Genomic DNA, 17,956 nt, shown 5'->3' with positions numbered 1-17,956 from the left:
CAAACATCTAGAGAGTATTAGAAATAAAAACTTATTATAATAAGCAACTAATCAATGCAACTGAAATTCTAAAGCATATTAAGCATACTGAAAGAAACATATATATAAAGAAATTATGGTGAAAGGTGGAATTTGTTCGGAAATTAAAATCAAATTTTTCTTCTTTGCTCTGAATACTGTTAAGGGGATATTGTTATGTACATGAAAGTAATATCGAAAGACAAAAGAAAAAGAGGAATGTATCAAATTTTACCTGGAATATTATTGCTTTTGTCGTGTCTTGGCTATTATTGGTGGGAAAGGCTTACTTGGCAAGATATCGACTGTGTACAATATTTACAAATAGCTTCACCACTAACAACATATACGTAACCCAAAGTTCAACAATCCACAATTGCATGGAATATTTGCACTTGTCTAAGTTTAGTCTTGTTCTAATAGTAACCTGTTGTTTATAGTTAAAAGTGCATGACAGTTTGAATATTGCTATTATTGCTATTAACCTTTAATATCAATCTCTACAGAAAATTGCTGGCAATGTAATGCACTTAGTAACATGTTAAAGTATGGGTAACAGTCAGATTTGGTGATGGCATACCCAAGGGCCAAACATGGTTTAATCTAGGTTTACAAAGTTTCTTTACAACATTGTAAAGTACAGATTTTTAGACTTCATTTCATAAACTTTTACATTGTTCTTAGTGCCATGACTTGTGCATAAAATATCCAAATGCTGACATATTTGCATGGCTCTGTATAGTATAATTCTTTTTCGAAATGGCTTTTTTTTTTCAGTAAAATCACGTGTCAAAGAATTGGTTGATACAATTGAAAGTGGCTATCACTTCTGATCATGAATTCCTTCAGCTTTGAGGAAAGATGCAGACATTGGCAGTATAAAAATCCCATTCCAAATAACTGCTAAATTACAATACTTCCTTGTAAATTTGCACAATATGATACATTTAACACCCAGAAGGCACAACGGCTATGGCATAAGACAATTCTCAAACTACATGCATTCATACAGTCATGCAAACTCAGCCATGTTTGGGATTGGGTTCTCACTGCAAAAGCGCCACCTACACTGGCTAAATATAGCGGCAAGTAGCAGAACTCCAGTCAGAAGCTCGGAGGAAGGTGTCTAATAGAAATGAGGTGAGAATCTTTACTAGTTGTGTAAAAGACAATCCCAATATCCTACATGCATGGGGCAAGTAAAATGTTTCCTTGCATAAAGGACTTTTTTTCATGGACTAAATGCATTCACAAATAAGACATTGTGTGGGCAATTCATCCTGAAAACAAGTACCAAGTTGGACCCTTAACCATATGGAGCTGAGAGTGTATCTGGACAAATTTAGCTGCTCCAGAACAGCTAGGCTGCTAATGGTTAACATGGGGCCGGAATACACAATTTCGGTGTAATTTAAGCATTCAATGTACGTTCTACTACTTCAACTGAAGTTCAATACATCAGCAACTGCACATGCAGTTACATGTGTCTCCCTTTTCCTAACACCATTCTAAAGCTAATCACAAGCAAGATCAGTTGATTGCATAGTAAAATGGCTTACTTTGGTCAATAGATAGCACTTATAACACAGCACTTGATTAGGCAGCACAGGATATATTCTGCAAGTCAAACTAGCAGCTGTAACTTTAAGAGCACTTGGCATGGAATGAATTTGATCATGATAAACAATTTCTGGAATGAGAAGATGTACTGTAACAGTACTTATGATTATTACATGTAAATTAGCAAATACAATGTTCTTTTGTTTTTATCAATGATCAGTGGAATGAACTTGCAGCACTTTGTAGCAATATTGTGCTGGTTGTGACAATCAGTTCTAAAAGTTACTGAATTTTAATAACATTCTACATACGTATGGTGTTCAACAATAAATCTTCCTCTACACATCGATCAATTGCTACCTTTAAAGGAAAAAGTTAAGAACAACAATTTGTTTTTAAATTTCTTTGAGTTGCAACAATAGAGTAAAAGGCAGCTGGTTTCTAAGCACATACATTTGTACACCATCCACGGTCACCACAATGGTGCACATTAGCACAGAAGGATCGAAAAACGATTATCAACCAAGCCCCAGAAAATGGACTGAAAAACAGCCTTTCGTCCCAAAGAATAATTACTAGTAATATATTAAAAGCACGGATACATGTAACACCATGTTTGCTGCTTTGCTATAATACTTATCATTCTTACTGGTTCCATCTTTACCAAATATCTCCATAAATTTGATTTCTTGACCATTGACTATAGGAAGCTTGTAACTGGCACCTTTGTCTTGTCTCATGAATCTTCAGCTTGTCTTGCCACACTTCTGAGTAAAGCTATTCCTTCTCACCAATCATAATAAGTAGTCTTTTTCACAGTCTTCAGATTCCTGTCTTGCCCATTCAGACGCAATTTTCCTCCTCCTTCTAAAATGTCTTTAAAACACACATCTCACCTTCTCTTAAACCTCCATCATCACAACAAGTCCTTCTCTTTTATATGCATGACTGTTAAAAGCATTCAATTTCTCATACCAACCCCTTACACTTCCCACAATACCTTGCAAATCTATCCCATCATGCCGTGGACTCCTTGGCCTGTGCCACCGCGATGTTGATACACTGTAACCACTGTTCAGCATTCTTACTATCCTTAGCCTTGAAGACATACGTTTTGTTGTCAGTGAAGATTTCGAAGGCTCGCGGGATGTTGCGATCCCTCTTCCTTACCACCTTGACACTCTGGACTTTGCTGAGTTCGATTGGTAAGGCATCCTTTTTCTGAAAAGTTCACAAAAATTTCTAACTTTACAGTTGCTACTCTTAAAAAAGGTTTCCGAGGTAAAGTTTAGTCTACATCAAGAGATGACAGTGAATGGAGAAAAATTTTGTTTCATCCTTAGAAGTTACAATCCAAAAATCTTGATTAATTTTGAATATCAAGGCTCAAGATACTACTTCCTGTATACATGCACTAACATACAAAATTACCTGTAACAGACAAATTATACCTGCAACACTACGTCAGAGAGACCTGCACAGCTCCAATTCTACCAGCACTAACCTGCATGTGCAGGTGGCATTTTGAGCCCCACCACAACTAAACACACAGGAATATTATATATAATTTTGGTACTTGTAAACTCACCGATCTGGACTTCTGCACCAGCTGTGCGCCGGCTAAGGTGAAGTACCTGGTTCTCCAGCGCCGGATGAACTTCCAACGAACCTTCTTCTCCTTCAGCTGACCTTCAATGAGTGGCTGGCCCTCCTGTAGAAGGCCTGGGGAAGAAAACAACACTCTGGATCATCAAACAGAACTCTAGGGTACCCTAGTATAATACTAGTAACATCCACATAGGTGAGTATACGTGTATAACTGCTTTGGGATTCTTGGTGTCCTATCACTTATCGATCATTGCACATGTGCACATTTTTCAGACTTGCATAACAAATACATTTTCTTATTTTGTGGTAAGTTTCAAAAAGAGTTCATAGAAAGTTGCAGGTTGCTGTCACTCTTTTGACAAAAGCAGGGTTTTCTAAACAAAAGAGGTAACATAGGTGTCATTAGATTAAGCTTGTGTAGCCTAATGTGTCTGATTTCCAGGCTACCTGTAGCCTTGTCAGGATTGCTGCACATGAAACACTCCCAGTTGTCCTCTGATTGGTCGTAAGAAAACAGGTCAAAGAAGCGAACCTCGTCAAGCTGGCCATGTAACATCTCTTGGTCCTGAAACGAAAAAAAAAGATAACACTATTTTCACAAAAATGTCCTGGCATTGGAAAATGAAATTTTGGCAATGAATGTTCCTTCAATGAAAAAGTCATACTACAAAGCAGAGGAAACAATATATTACAAATCCATAATGTTACCCTTTCTGAAGGGAAGTCTGACTGCATGATGTGTCCCTCCAGTGTCAGCACCCCTCTTCTCTTGATTCTCTCCCACTGGGTCAGTAAGGACTGTATTCTCGCGTCCTGCTTAGAGAGGGCATTTCTTTCCTTTGCCTGAAAATTCAAACAAAACACATATTTAAGGACAAAGAGACTTACTGTAACCAGTTGGAACGTGTCTTCTCTTAACTGCAAACTCTCCAGTACAATTTGCTTTGTACAAATCAGGTAATTGTAAGAACACAAAGTAAAGAAAAAAGTAAATGCAGAAAATAGTCATCCATGGAGTAGAGAGGTGGCAAATATATAGACAGGATTCTTAATGCTTGGTTCAATGGGAAAAATAAGCTGAGACCACCAAAAGATAGACACTGTACTTCCTCAGTTTGTTTACTGTTTTACTGATCACTTGTTTGTTTGTTTGCTTATTTGTTTGTTTGTTTGTTTCCTTACCTGTATGTGCAGGAACATAAGATGTAGCCAGAGTTTGGGATGTCTGCTCATGGTGATGAACTGTGTTCTGGAGTACAGACAATGCTCATCCTTCTTTGCACACATAAAACCTAGTCGGGCTAAGGAGCCGCTTTTTGTATCTGGGACAAAAAGAAAAAAATTGAACCTTAATTAAGAATCAACAATCAATTAAATCAGAGTCACTATTTTTCAAGATGGCAACAAACCTGTAACAAAATTGTGCACATGTATTATACAAAATAAAGAAATACTGACAGTACATTGACCTACCTTCTATTGCACAGGAACATGGGATAGGTACTCGGCAGTTGACCTCTGACATGTAGTCCTTGATGTCCTCCATTTTGCCCTTGGACCAGTCTTGAAGGGCATCCATTTCATCATTGGTCTGCAATCAAATGTAAACATTACAACTCTTCTTCATCACAACTCATCATTTGCCCATTAAGTCCTTTTTGTTGTAAAATTTCAGTTTATGCTGTAACAGTTATATCATGTAAGATTGATTTTGTTTCTGATAATCAAAAATTTCACATCATACCATGCATATGAGGTGTATTTCACGCTAATGGCAAATCACAAAGAGTCAGATTTGTCGACCCTAGCAGCTCTCTATGATACTGCAGCACAACTTAGTGTCACATGCTCTTAACACCCTATTGGACATCAAAAATAACTCATAAGCAACGGTCATTTTGTACCTTGGTAAGGGTTTCACTAGAGCCTCTCTCTGACTTGTCCGAACTGTCCCCAAAGTTGATGATTCCCTTGATCTGGTCTGCCAGGCTTTTCCGCTTCTCCGTGTTGCGGATTTTTTCAGTCGCCGCCTTCTTTCTGCTGATGACCTTTGCCCTGACACCACTTGGGGCGGGGTCAGGGGTCATCCTCTTGATGATGACATCGCTGCTGAGGGATATTCTCTTCTGTAAGAAAAATGTCATTATAAGTTGATTAGAAATTATTCTTTGCAGTACCTTAGGGTGCAACCTTCCCCACAAGATTTCAACATTTTGATCTCTGAATCATGAATTGACATACTGATACCTCTATATCAATTTCTCTCCCCAAATAGGACTGAAAACTAATAATTTTTAGTTATAAAACTATTGATCTTGAGATCTCACCAGTGCCACTGGTGAAATGTAGTAGATGCTACCTGAAACATCTGACCGTGTCCAAAATCATATCCAGTTGCTTGAGTACTAGTAACTGTTTTTTGAGGGGAGTATTCGAACTCACCCCTTCAAGTGATGCGGCTGATCGCGGCCTCTCCTTGGATCTGTACGGTAAGCTGCTGGTACTGCCGGGGCCAGAGGTCATCACCATGGCGCTCGGCCCCGGCAACGACGCCGCCAAGTGCGACGACGTGGAACTGGCGCTGACGGGAAGCGTTTTCGGCGGGGACGGAACAAGGTTAGGGTTCGATGTCGTGGTCTGTGTGGATGTCGTCGATGTTCGCGTTGCGGTGGTCTTAATGGAGCCGGTGGAAGTGGAGAGCCCCTGTGTGGACAGCGACGGTACTGCAGCAGTGTGGATCATTCCATTTGTAGGAGTGGGGGAGCTGAATCTCTTCACTGCTTTACTGGAGGAGGAGGAGGATGGAATGGACTGTTCCAATGACACAGGGCGAGGTTGTCTGATGGCAGTGTTTCTAATACTGGGGCTGGGGATGAGGTTGGGGTTACTATGTGACTTGGTCCCACTGTGTCTTTTAGTAGGAGTGGCGGAGGTGGAGGTAGTAGTAGTGAGGGAGGCAGGTGATTTACTTTCATGAGGGGGAGAGGTCTGGGTAGGGGTTGTGGTGGGGACAGAGGATGGGGAGGTGGTTGCCAGTTTGCCGTCAGTAGTTTGGACAGCTTGAGGTGTTGGACTTGTGGCAGGACTGGGAGCTTCCTTGTCTATGGCCCCATCTGGAGTTGGGGTGCTCCCACAACTGTGAAAAGAAAGAAAAATACTTAATATCTACCTACCAGACTTACATAGATCCTTTATGGAAAAGGTTTTTCTTGTCTACAAACAGTAAAGGAAGTTAAGAGAAAAAGATACCTCTGCAAAAAATGAAGAATAAAGTATCTATGGGACTTTATTGAACTGGCTAAGGTTTTGTAAAGGATTTCAATGTTAAGAAAGTCCTTGGCTTGTCCACAATAACATGGAAAGTATTTTACATAAGATATGGATAACTAACACTAATACAATATAAAAGGAAAGCAAAATTGCATCCGTGAACAGAAGTTTGAAATCAACTGAAATAAAGAACTGATCATGCAATTATAATGTCTTGGGCCTAGTTTAACCTTCTCTCTGTTAAAGCCTTTTGAAACCAGACTTGTAAGTTGTACTCCTTATGGTACTTATCAAACAGGAGGTTAATTCAGCATACCAAAATAATAAGGATAGGAAAACCCACCTTCTAGCTGCTTGTTGCTGCAGCTGTTGAACAATAAGCCTGGCAGCGCTGGAGGACGAGTCATTGTATCTGTTGATCTCCTTGATGTGATCGGTCAGCTGGTTTGGGTTCCGGTCTACCAGAGTCTTGATCTCCCCCAACAGTACTGGCAAGGAACTGTGGTCTGCATTAGACAGCTGCTGAACGAGGTAAACTAAGCAGTCCTTGGCTTCAGCCTGCAACAATTAGAAATCATTTGAGTCAAAGAATTTAGCTTGATTCTTTATTGTGTAATGTTCTACCAGTCCTGCATATTTATTTACTTATTGACATCTATCAAGTTTGTGCAAGTATTGACATACATGTAACAGGCACCTATCACGTTTTCAAAATGTCAACCCTGAGACTAGATGGTAAGCTTTCAACCACCAATACTCTTTTCAGTAAGTATGGTGACTACTTTTCTTTAAAACCTGGGCTTGAATTGTGGCTCTCCTTAAACACAGGACCTCCAGCTTTACAACCCATCAGAGAAGATATCCCTAACTGAGGCTAGATACTCTTTTTCAGCCGAGTTATGTGAGGAAATAGATCTAACACTAATTGAAAAGCAAATGCGTAATGTTTACCTTCGAAGCTTCGCATATGGTCTGCTCTGTTAGTTCTTACTCAAATACATTTATATGTATGGTCAGACAGGAGTCTAAATCCCTCCTGCTATAAAATTGCAACATTATGTACCCAACGCCAGTTACCATGGTGACAGACGTCAACAGAAGAAGAAGAAGAAACTTAGCAAAAACAATATGTTTTCCTTTGCTAAACATAATAAACCTTAATCGTGTATCTTACCTCGTCCGTTCTCCCGATGGCACCTACGATCCTGGCCACCCCGCTCAGACACATGGGCTGCTGTTCCGCCGTCTTCTGCAGGGATCCCAGCATGCCCACAAAGGGTGTGGCATTGGCTGTTGCCATGTCAACCAGAACAGGCAGGACCTGTGTGGTGGTGGGCGGGGAGGGGAGGAAATCCACCAGGGTGTTCACATATGGCATCATCAGCTGGGGAGATACAACAAGAGACAATAGGTATAGATATACATAAATATTGGGAAAGGAAACATACATGTTACAAAAAGTAATCTTGTGGCTAAACATGATTTATATTTGTCTTGAAACATACATATACAATGTAGCTACTACAGAGTTTATAAGTGTCTTGCAAATACGTCACATCTCATCAACCATGGTACCACCATGTAGAGTGAATATTAGACATCTCATATATAACTTTTTTTCAAACCCTAGAAACTCTACCTTCCAAGCTCTGGCTGACTACACTACTTTGTTTTATATAGCTGCACTAGGTTTCAATGTTTTTCAGTTAAACAAAGAATATACAGAATACAAAAACTTTTCCTCACTTTGGGCTCCTTCTTTGCAACCAATGAGAGCAGCTGTAACAAATTCCCCCTCTCAGACCCATCACACTCCTTGAGCTGCCTAACCAGGTCTGGTACGCGCTTGTTGATTGGATCAGGAGCCTGCTGGTAGATCTGGGGCAGAACTCTGATCAGGGACCTGTTTCCTGTGAGATATGATCATCAAAGTCAATCACAGACAAGGGAAAACACAAACTAATTATATATAAAAAAATAAACATATAATTCTTGGTAGTCCTTTGTATTTGAAGATGTCTGTCAGTGTTCTTCAAATAAATTCAAATAAATCTTTGCCATTATAATACCTTACTAGCAAAATGTACAAAGCAACAAAAATTACATGAAAATAACATTCAATATATAGCTGACCCACAATTTTATGACAAATCTTTTGAACCTGTAATGTATGTTTCATGTCTTCAGTATATTAAATACATGATGTAGCTTAAAACACACACACACATGCCACAAGTGTGACAATTGCATGCCTTGTGATCACAGCGTAAAGCTAGATGACAAATGGCTATACCATTTGAAAAGTACAGAATGATGTCATGTACCTAACAAACCAATGCTCAACACCATCTAGCCATGATACATCCTCATGTGTGCCCAGTTCCCTCACCTGCTATGATACTATCGATGATGTGTTTTGTGTGTTTGGCAAGCAGGCCGGCGTTCTCTATGGCAGCGAGGGACAGATAACTGGACATGTTCCTACTCAGCTCACGGTTTCCCTGCTGCAGGAACTTCACAGCAACAGGAACGGCAAGCTTCATGATGGAAGGTTTGGAATAATTCTGGAATACAGATAATAAAGTATTAGTATAATATGCTACAAAATGTACAGTACAATGTGTAATACACATCGTAATACACATTCATTTCCAACTGATGAACACATTTGTTTACATGTTACTATGAACCAGACCACAAGAACTACAGCATTTGGGTCAAGGTGCAATTGAAACTGCAATTTGAATTTTGTGTATTCTGTAGACAGTCTGCTCTGGTTCAATGAAGCTAACACATGCCTTACAAAAAATGAATGTCTTTAGACTTAAAGACTTACAGACATTTACATGTCAAACAAATGTGTATAGTTACATGTATTATTATGATGTGTTTTACACAACGAACTTCTAAAAAAATCATAGTAGATACATACAGTTAGTTTCAAAAAAATCTTTCACATTCCTATGAACTGTAGTAAATAATTTCATTGTTGTTTTAAATATAAGAAAAGTGTTAATTTTTTTCCTGACCTGGAAGATACAACTCATGATATCTGAGGCAATCTTGGCATGAGGCGGGTCCTCGTCTCGAGACAGAGGCTTGAGGTTATGCTTAAGGCACGATTCCCACAGGGACACCAGCGCAGGCCCATGGCGCTCGATGGAAGCAGTTTCTCTGTTCAAGAAAAAAAAACAGCAGGAAGGATCCAATGTTAACACAGATTAACTTCTTGGTTTGTGAGTTCTCCTTGAGCTGCTGGGAATATTGTACTGGGAGTATTGAGAATTAACATCATGGTAATCTATTCTATGGTAGTAGGCCATACAGAGTTTTAAGAAGTGATACTTTTAAGGAAATGAGAACTAAACTTCACATTACAAAAAAGTTGCTTGCTCATGTACATGTCTCAAATAAATGTATAAATGTACAACTTATCCCTTTTGAATATTTGTATGCACACGAGAATAGATGTTGAAACCATATTGTTCTACATTGTAAACTGCTGTTCCAATGAGGAAATTATCTAAACAAACATGATTGGCTGCTGGTCACCTGATGGCAGTGGTAACCCTGGTGATGCAGATCTCCACCACTGATTGGTCGTTGTCGTTGGTCAGGTAGTCAGGGCGGGAGGAGATCTCCTGTATCCTCTTCAGCACCTGCGCAGAGAAGAGATTAGCATTCTGTTAGAAATTATGACAAAGCTGATGAATCATAAATTTATTATCATATGAATAATAATAATAATTGTTTCTTCAATTCATTATCTGTACTTACCAAATAGCAGCCGAAAGGCTGATTAGGAATTGTAAATATTTCAATTGGTCAGATTTGTCTTAAAGCATCACTTACTTGTAGAAGATTAGCAGCCCAGATAATTGTGTTTTTATCGGCAGCTCACCTTGATAAGTTGTGAATCAATTTTTGCATTTTTTATATTTCACAGACCTTGCCAAATGGAAAAAAATACTTCAGGAAAGTTCTAGATGTCATGTTATTCTCTTGAAAGATTTGTCAATAACTCAACAAGTCTAATGCTACATGTACATCCACTTGTCACACAGCTTGGCAAGTGATGAACTTGTTTTAAAAGAAGTTCTAAGGGAAGATTAATGAAAACACGTGAATGTCCCACCTCTGATAGGTCGTTGACAATAGCACTGTCCTCTATGGAGAAGAGATCCCCTGCCCTGGACAGGTCCCGCTTGGACAGAACCTGCGCAAACAGTTCATGCATCCTGCACCTGGACTGGTCTGCGATAAAGAAAACATTGAAAATGTGTAAATCACAATTAATAATTCCGTGTACATAGTAAAATAGTAATATTACCCTTTGATCCTCTAACCAGCTGGTTCAAATCTAAATCTACTGGCCTTGTATGAAGCAATGCGTGACATCAGTGGGCTGTTGATTTGAAACAATTTCTAGTTGCGACAGTTCTTGAAAATAATATTTCTTCGGGACAAAAATCGAATCTACACAAAGACGGCTCTGAGAACTCTGCAGCAACACGAGAAGTATTCACCTAACTCCTTCTGACAACATTCTAACCAGACATGCCATTGGCACATGTGTAAACACAACACATCTCTGACAAATGAATATGAAATCACTGTTATCATATACTCCGCATACAATAACAACACAGACAACCGTAGATGCTGCATAGTTTAAGCAAAAACAGCAGGAAGGTATGAAAATGAGATTAATCTTCTTTGATTTTAAGGCAGGCTAGACAAATTTCACTCCACCTACGCAAAGTCGCAAACTACTGCGAATGTGCAACTTGAACTGAAGTTGCGAAGTGAGCTACGCCCAAGGACTTTAAATCGATTTCCTGTGCGGACTAAGCTAGGTCAAGCCAAAACTCCATTCCTCTTTGTCAGATACTATCTCATTTCACATAAAAAGCTGTCAAAGAGGTTGAAACCTACCTTATTGCTTAGAAAAAACACAAAGTTTGGGTCCGGAGCTGAGATTTTCTTCCCACGTCCGCCATTTTGATTGCTTACTTTCCCAGACTGCACCGCGTGTGAAAAGCAAAGGTCACTTGGGGTCAGCAGGGGCGTGACCGTGACCAAAATAAGAAAAACTTGAGACATGCCTGCTGTCAAGATGTCTTTAACAGAGTTGTATTCTTTATCACCATTTGTATACTACATTATTATATAGACCCTAGAGCTTTGCTTTACCGGAGTGGGCTAATTCGATGCTTGAAAGACTGTGAAAGAAAGAGAAAGAAACTCTTAAGTAATCTTAGTATTATATATAAATAAACAGGGGTGGAAGCATTGTTGGGTGATATGCGCTAGAAAAGGCAACACATCCCTTCTGAAAACTTAAGTCACGCATTCTGCAGATGATGAAGTAATGAACTGGGTGAACTTGAGTGATGGAAAAAAACAAGAAGCTTCAAGCCATATGGCCGACTTTTACTTTATACGTTTTCCGTTTGGGACCTTGGAGGAGGTCGCTATCCAGTATGATTCTAGTAGGGCTGCATGCGATAGGGGTTTGCTGCCCTTGAGTCTATTGTTCAAGGATGCTTTCAATTCTGCCTTTATTAAATACAGAGCTAGGATGTTGAATATGATTTCGATAGAACTTGTTCCTTTTTTTAGGACTTTTTTTTTACCTTCTTTTTTAAAAACTTCGAGTCAATCCCTTGCACTCTATCTACTCACTGTGGCTTTCCAATGTCCTTAACGGCAAAAAGCCAAAGAATACAAACTCCTGTAGGTTATCGGGTCGTTAAACAACTAAACACCTGTTCTGTTTTTAAGAACCCTCAGGCGACCGGAATGGCTTTGTATATGCTAATGACTTAACAAATCAGACAAATCGGGTCATTTGCGGCTGTACAGTCGAAGAGTGGCTTCAACAGACGTTGTGCAAACATCGCGGTACAAATGTCCCCGTTTCTGACGCCTGCGTAGTGGATTAAACGTTATTTGAAAGCTTGACAACCGATGAGGGTCCAAATAAGGGCCTTCAGTAAACCCTTTAGCTCTCCGCGTTGTAAACTGGTCTGTGTGTGCTTCAGAAAAACAGTGAACGGGGAAGCACTGTTTCAGAATGCGCAGGGGAGCCAAGAAGAGTTGTCGTCAACCGATTCAAGCGGACAGTAAGAGACTCTTTGTGTAAAGGCATGCATGCACTTCTAAGGGACTCGCTTTTGAGGAACTCGGCAACGTACGTGGACAACTTGAAGAACATAGAAGAAGTGCTATGCTTTCTTCAACACGACTCTGTACTCAGCAACGAAGAAATAGCCTTCATACTTCCTATCTCCAAGACTGAAGACAAGGTAAAGGTGCTGCTGGAAATCCTGGTCAGCAAAGATGACCGAGCCTTCTACGTTTTTCGCGACGCCCTCAGAAAAACTGGCTTCGGGCACTTGGAGGATTTGCTTGACGACGGCGCGACGGCGTTTACAGGTGAGGGACCAAAGTTGACAAGTTATTTGCCTTTTCTATTGTAACTGCACAACCAGGCAAACATATGAGTACTCTTGTGTAAATCCAAGGCTTTGATACCAAAGAGGCGAACGTTTTAGTGTGACACTTAGACCCCATGTGTGTTTGAAGTTGAAGTCATAACCTTTGTAACAGTGGCATGATATCGTTATGTTGTTCTGCATAGTTGTACCTGTATATACCTCCTAACGACAAACCGTCACCCAACAGTAAAATTCATGCTTGGTCATGTACGTAGAAAGATAAACACACACGTGTGGTGTGTGGTGCATATTCCAGACTCCTTAGTAGTCACCCGACCGCAGTGGTTCCCTGACATCCACGCTCGAATGCTGCTGAATCCCAGGCGACGGCATTCCTTTCTGTCAGGTCGTGTTGCATAGTACAATTTCTGCACGTCTTTGGAAACAGAACTAGACGCAAGGGGAACGGTAAACATAGCGCACATTATACTGATCTGAAGACATCAATGGTTTATTACTTTTGCGACACGTACGTACATAGAATGACACCATTCACGACACATTCTTACCAGTAGTAATAGTAATGGATCAATATGTGAACCGTGAAGTTTAAGCCCCTATGCTACCACACATTCAGAACCTTCCCCCGAACACCAGTCGACCTAGATTAGCTGAAGTTCGGGAGCAGTCTTGCCAGCTTTATGCCACGCCTACCTTTCTATACGAATTGAATCGAATTTGAGTCAAATTTGAACTCCCCGCCCCGAACTACTTCTTACCATGGTTGGGAGCAGTTCGGCTAGTATTCGGTAAACCACATTCGTGTGTCAGTGGCTTTATAGAAAATATCCCAATCGCAATCCAATTCCAAGTTCAATGCTAACGTAAACGGCGAGAAAAGCCTAAAAGCTGAAAATTTGGTACAGACTATTACAAAGTAAATGACATTGTTTGATGCCAACTTCTCGTGTTTCCTAAAGGCCCGGGGACGCGAGGGAAGCATCGTGTCAAACGTCTGTCTCCTCTCCAGACGGCCTACGCCACACCCAGGGCACCACAGGCTCGGGGTAAGGCACTGTCATTTCTATTGGCCGTAGATTTTCATATTATCATGAATGGAATGACTTTACTTACCTACTTGTTGTAGATATGTTTCTATGCCTTAAGATCTTAGTCTGAGTCATCATGTAATATTCTTCGTTCAGGAGCCTTTATGAGCAAGATCCCCCAACTGCCTGACATCACAGCGGTAAGAAATGTTACGGAGCTGGAAGACAAGAAACTGTTGGGCTTGGAGAAGCGTGAGGAAAATAAAGGTGAATATTGGACAACTTTGACTCTCAAATTCTAAAGCCATAATAACAGCCACTGCTGAAACCTACTTAATAAGGAAGATGGGACCTTCCCATTACAAGCTTATTTCTTATTCTTATCACAGAAAGCGTAATTTGACACGTTTCAAAACGTGGTAATGGTGGCTTATATGTGTATACGTCATCATGTGTATACATTTCACTCTCTGTACATTTGTTTACGTTACCGTTTAGTATTCAATATCATCTTCTCCCCTCCAAGGAGATTTGCGAAGAAAGTCAGACGCGACCAGACGCACAAAGAAGAAAACTATTTCACCTCGACAGGAGACTGATGCCTTGGCGGACGGGGAGCATGCGCAACTTCCGAACGAACAAGTTAGTCAGAGCGGTGAGGTCTCTCAAAGAGAAACTCCGCGTAAGCCGAAAGAACGACCGCCAGAATCTCAATCAGAACAAACGTTAACCAACACACCACCTAGCACAGAAGGCCCAACACTAGTGACACAGCAATGTCTACAATTTTCTATAATGAGCGTCGAGAAAGTTTCTCCCATACCAAGCGAAGCCTCCCAAGACCTTGAAGTAGATACAGACAAAAATTCATCGGTTCCCTCCCCAGAAAGTATTCTGCAGGAAGAGATTTATTTCCAGACCCAAACTTCAACACACGAAACAACAACAGGATCTATAACACCCGAAACAACAACCGAATCATCAACACCCGAAACAACAACCGAATCATCAACACACGAAACGACAACCGAATCATCAACACCCGAAACAACAACCGAATCATCAACACACGAAACAACAACCGAATCATCAACACACGAAGACCAAGAAAACGACGAACTCACCACCGAAAATGACGCCGTATATTCAGACACGGCGAGTCCAAGACGAGCCTACAGATGTAAGTTATCCCTGCACCTTAAAAGTATCCAACAACGCGGCAACAAATCCAACATCTCTCAACCCGAGCAAGACAGGCTTAAGAAGGCCGGCGACCTCTTTACGACAGAGCTGATGACCATTTCACAGAGGTACATAGACTTGGAGGCGGTACTGAAGAAAAACGGGGCTACGCTACTCACCGTATCCAAGGGTAACCGAGCTAACAGCGTGACCTGTCTCCTGTGGTTTGGAAATGAGGACGACTTACAGAGATTCTGGCTGGCGTATCGTGAAGGGACCGTTGCCATGGATATGTCACGTGATCTAGTGTCAGATGACGTGTGCAAGGCGGCGAAACGTCTGAACTTGACTGTTGGCTGTCACATGGTGGAGAAGGAGTACCAGATGGGAAAGGCGCATTTCCAAGGTCACTGTCAGCTTATTCCGTTCCTGCTAAAAGGCCCAAAACACTTATGTCGTAACGTACGCTTGAAAAGTATTACAATATGATGCCTGTCATTGACCGAATATTAACATTTTATATGTAAGCACGTACGATGTATGCAGGACTATGCCACGAATGCCCTTAGTTTGTGATCGTACTACGTCTGATGCATAGTAATGAGATTGAGAGACATGCTATTGCCATTGATTGCTACAGAAGTTTGCCTTAATCTTTTTAACACTATAATGTCAAAAGAGCTACTGTGTAAACTATATATTTCATATATAACAGCCACAAACATGGCTAATTTTCTCTTCGATATTTTCACATTACAGGTGAGTTTGAAGGACTCCTAGACCCGTCTCATTACCCCACCTTCGAGAAATACATCGTGGACTTCTTCCAGGGCGGCGGTGACGGCAGCACCCTTCACGCGCCCTTCCGTACCAGCTCCCTCCTCTCCTGCCTCCTGCAGGACAAGTTCTTCTGGCCGTTCGTCTGCTCCTACTGGAAGGACTGCAGGCAGCCCCCCGCAACCCTGACGGACTTCGTGCTGTACTGTGTAGAGGATGGGGCGAACTTAGCACGAGAAAACGACGGTGAAACTGCTATCCAGTTCTACAAGGTTCTCCACGAAAACCTTTCCAAGCTCTCGGGCATAGGTGAAGTGAATATGCAGTTCAGTGCAACAATCAAGTCAAGGTCCGCGTTGGTACGAACTGATGAGACTTTCCCTCTTTTGGATCTCCTCCTGTTCATGAACCATCTCAAGGTGCTTGTTCTGCAGAATCAAAGTCTCTCGGATTCTTCCGTAGCGACGCTGTCACAGCGATTATCATGTTTACATCTACTAGAAGAGTTGGACCTCTCAAACAATGGTATGAACGATCAGAACATAATGGAGCTTACACAATCTTTCCCCCACATACCCAACGTGAAGATACTTAAGCTGACAGGGAACAAAACGACACCGTCGGGAACGAAGCACCTGCTAGACCAAATGTCGTCGTTACAACATTTAGAGAAGGCAGATTTCAGAGTTCTAAACCTCTCAGGTGTTCAGGTTTCGCTTGAGGACGCCACGAAAATGTCCCACACTTTCCGCGCAATGGGAAACTTAACATCAGTAGATTTTAGTGGTTGTGGTTTAGATGACGATGCCGCGTTGACGATGGTTGAAAATCTAAGAAAACTCTCTCATATCCGTAATCTTAACCTCGGAGGAAACCAGATCACCGACAAAGGCGTGACCGCAATCTTCAGACAACTTCGTCACATGAAAGCGCTGTGCAGACTCGACCTCAGTTCGAACAAGATGACAACAGCTTGCCTTGCTCTACTAACCGACCACATACGCTCCTTAAACGAACTGAAGGAGTTGATCCTTCTAGGCGTCCATCCTGAGGAGGCATCAGTTTCCGAGACACTTCAGCTCGTCTTGGGATTCATCAACAGTTTAGAAGGGTCCATGGGAAGCGGAGAGGACGCAGACTCTTTGTTTGACAAAATCTTAAATGAGGATCTTGACGACGAAGTTTTAGAGAGTAACATAAAAGAATCACTGTTGAAGTCAGAACCGATAGTTATCTGGACAGGTGAATTGTCCCTACATCTCGGAATTATCACTGTATAGGCTGTAAACTCGCCATTGACATGTACAGTTTTGTTTACATTCTGGAGTTCTAAGAAGAGAGATGAATAAATAAATGAATGAAGACACTTATTTCACATCTTTGTCCAACTTGGCTAAGCACAGTCATAGCAAATGCATATGTTGGCAAGGAATTTCAGATGGAAAAATCCACCTAAATGCAGCTGACTGAATTTTTAAAAAATTGCACGAATGCATTCCCTAGGGAATTGCTTTTGAGGTTTACCCCTAATTTAGGGTTACACTAATTTATGTTATTTAGTAACATGATTAAGTTATGAAACCCTAATTTAGGGTTATGAAACCCTAATTTAGGGTTATGTAACCCTAATTTAGGGTTATGTAACCCTAATTTAGGGTTATGAAACCCTAATTTAGGCTAACTTCAGCGTCACACATCGATTTTTGTGGCATCTTTTGTACAGATTATTTATGAACTGCAATAATTTCAACGACTGCTAGAAGTCGCTTTTGATCCATGCAAATTTAACCGTACTTCAGCTATGCACGGCGACAAAGTTACCATGTTTGTGTAATCTTTAGTACGGATGTATACTGCAGTACTGACAATGTAAGACAGGTGTCGCTGTGGGACCGTCTACAGGTTGTTGGGTAATATGGTAGGTAATATCGTTGGCTTAGTAGGTATGAGACAAAAGCAAACAAAATAATCGATAAAACATCATGAAAGCTTTATTGAAAGGAATGTATTATGGAAAGACATCTTCAAATACATGTTGGAAGATCCCACTTC

The 17,956-nt window shown here is 40.9% G+C and overlaps 2 protein-coding genes across 3 annotated transcripts; one reads left to right on the top strand and one right to left on the bottom strand.

The window, feature by feature from the left end:
* Positions 1 to 29: 29 nt before the first annotated feature.
* On the bottom strand, positions 30 to 11,482 carry LOC109479919 (ventricular zone-expressed PH domain-containing protein-like). 2 transcript variants are annotated; one of them, XM_019781980.1, is made up of 16 exons: positions 11,392 to 11,482; positions 10,592 to 10,710; positions 10,009 to 10,115; positions 9,486 to 9,630; positions 8,846 to 9,020; positions 8,203 to 8,366; positions 7,631 to 7,840; positions 6,800 to 7,014; positions 5,599 to 6,322; positions 5,091 to 5,312; positions 4,660 to 4,777; positions 4,369 to 4,508; positions 3,895 to 4,029; positions 3,634 to 3,751; positions 3,167 to 3,300; positions 30 to 2,799 (listed from the first exon to the last, which is right to left on the bottom strand). In XM_019781980.1, exons 2-16 carry the CDS (start codon positions 10,691 to 10,693, stop codon positions 2,596 to 2,598), a joined length of 2,913 nt encoding a protein of 970 aa, XP_019637539.1. In that variant the 5' UTR covers positions 10,694 to 10,710; positions 11,392 to 11,482; the 3' UTR covers positions 30 to 2,595. The 2 variants fall into 2 exon arrangements, with proteins under 2 accessions (XP_019637539.1, XP_019637540.1); XM_019781981.1 differs by having other exon boundaries at positions 31 to 2,799; positions 5,629 to 6,322.
* An 849-nt stretch (positions 11,483 to 12,331) lies between these two features.
* On the top strand, positions 12,332 to 17,223 carry LOC109479969. Its single transcript, XM_019782053.1, has 5 exons — positions 12,332 to 12,894; positions 13,877 to 13,963; positions 14,472 to 14,871; positions 15,031 to 15,533; positions 15,887 to 17,223. The coding sequence occupies exons 1-5, from the start codon at positions 12,606 to 12,608 to the stop codon at positions 17,182 to 17,184; spliced, it is 2,577 nt and encodes an 858-aa protein (XP_019637612.1). The 5' UTR covers positions 12,332 to 12,605; the 3' UTR covers positions 17,185 to 17,223.
* Positions 17,224 to 17,956: the final 733 nt, after the last annotated feature.

This window comes from Branchiostoma belcheri, unplaced genomic scaffold (assembly GCF_001625305.1).
Source record: "Branchiostoma belcheri isolate BF01 breed outbred unplaced genomic scaffold, Haploidv18h27 scaffold5, whole genome shotgun sequence".
NCBI classification, from domain to species: domain Eukaryota; kingdom Metazoa; phylum Chordata; class Leptocardii; order Amphioxiformes; family Branchiostomatidae; genus Branchiostoma; species Branchiostoma belcheri.
Note: the sequence above shows the minus strand (reverse complement) of the source record. Positions and strands in the feature narration are given on the sequence as shown.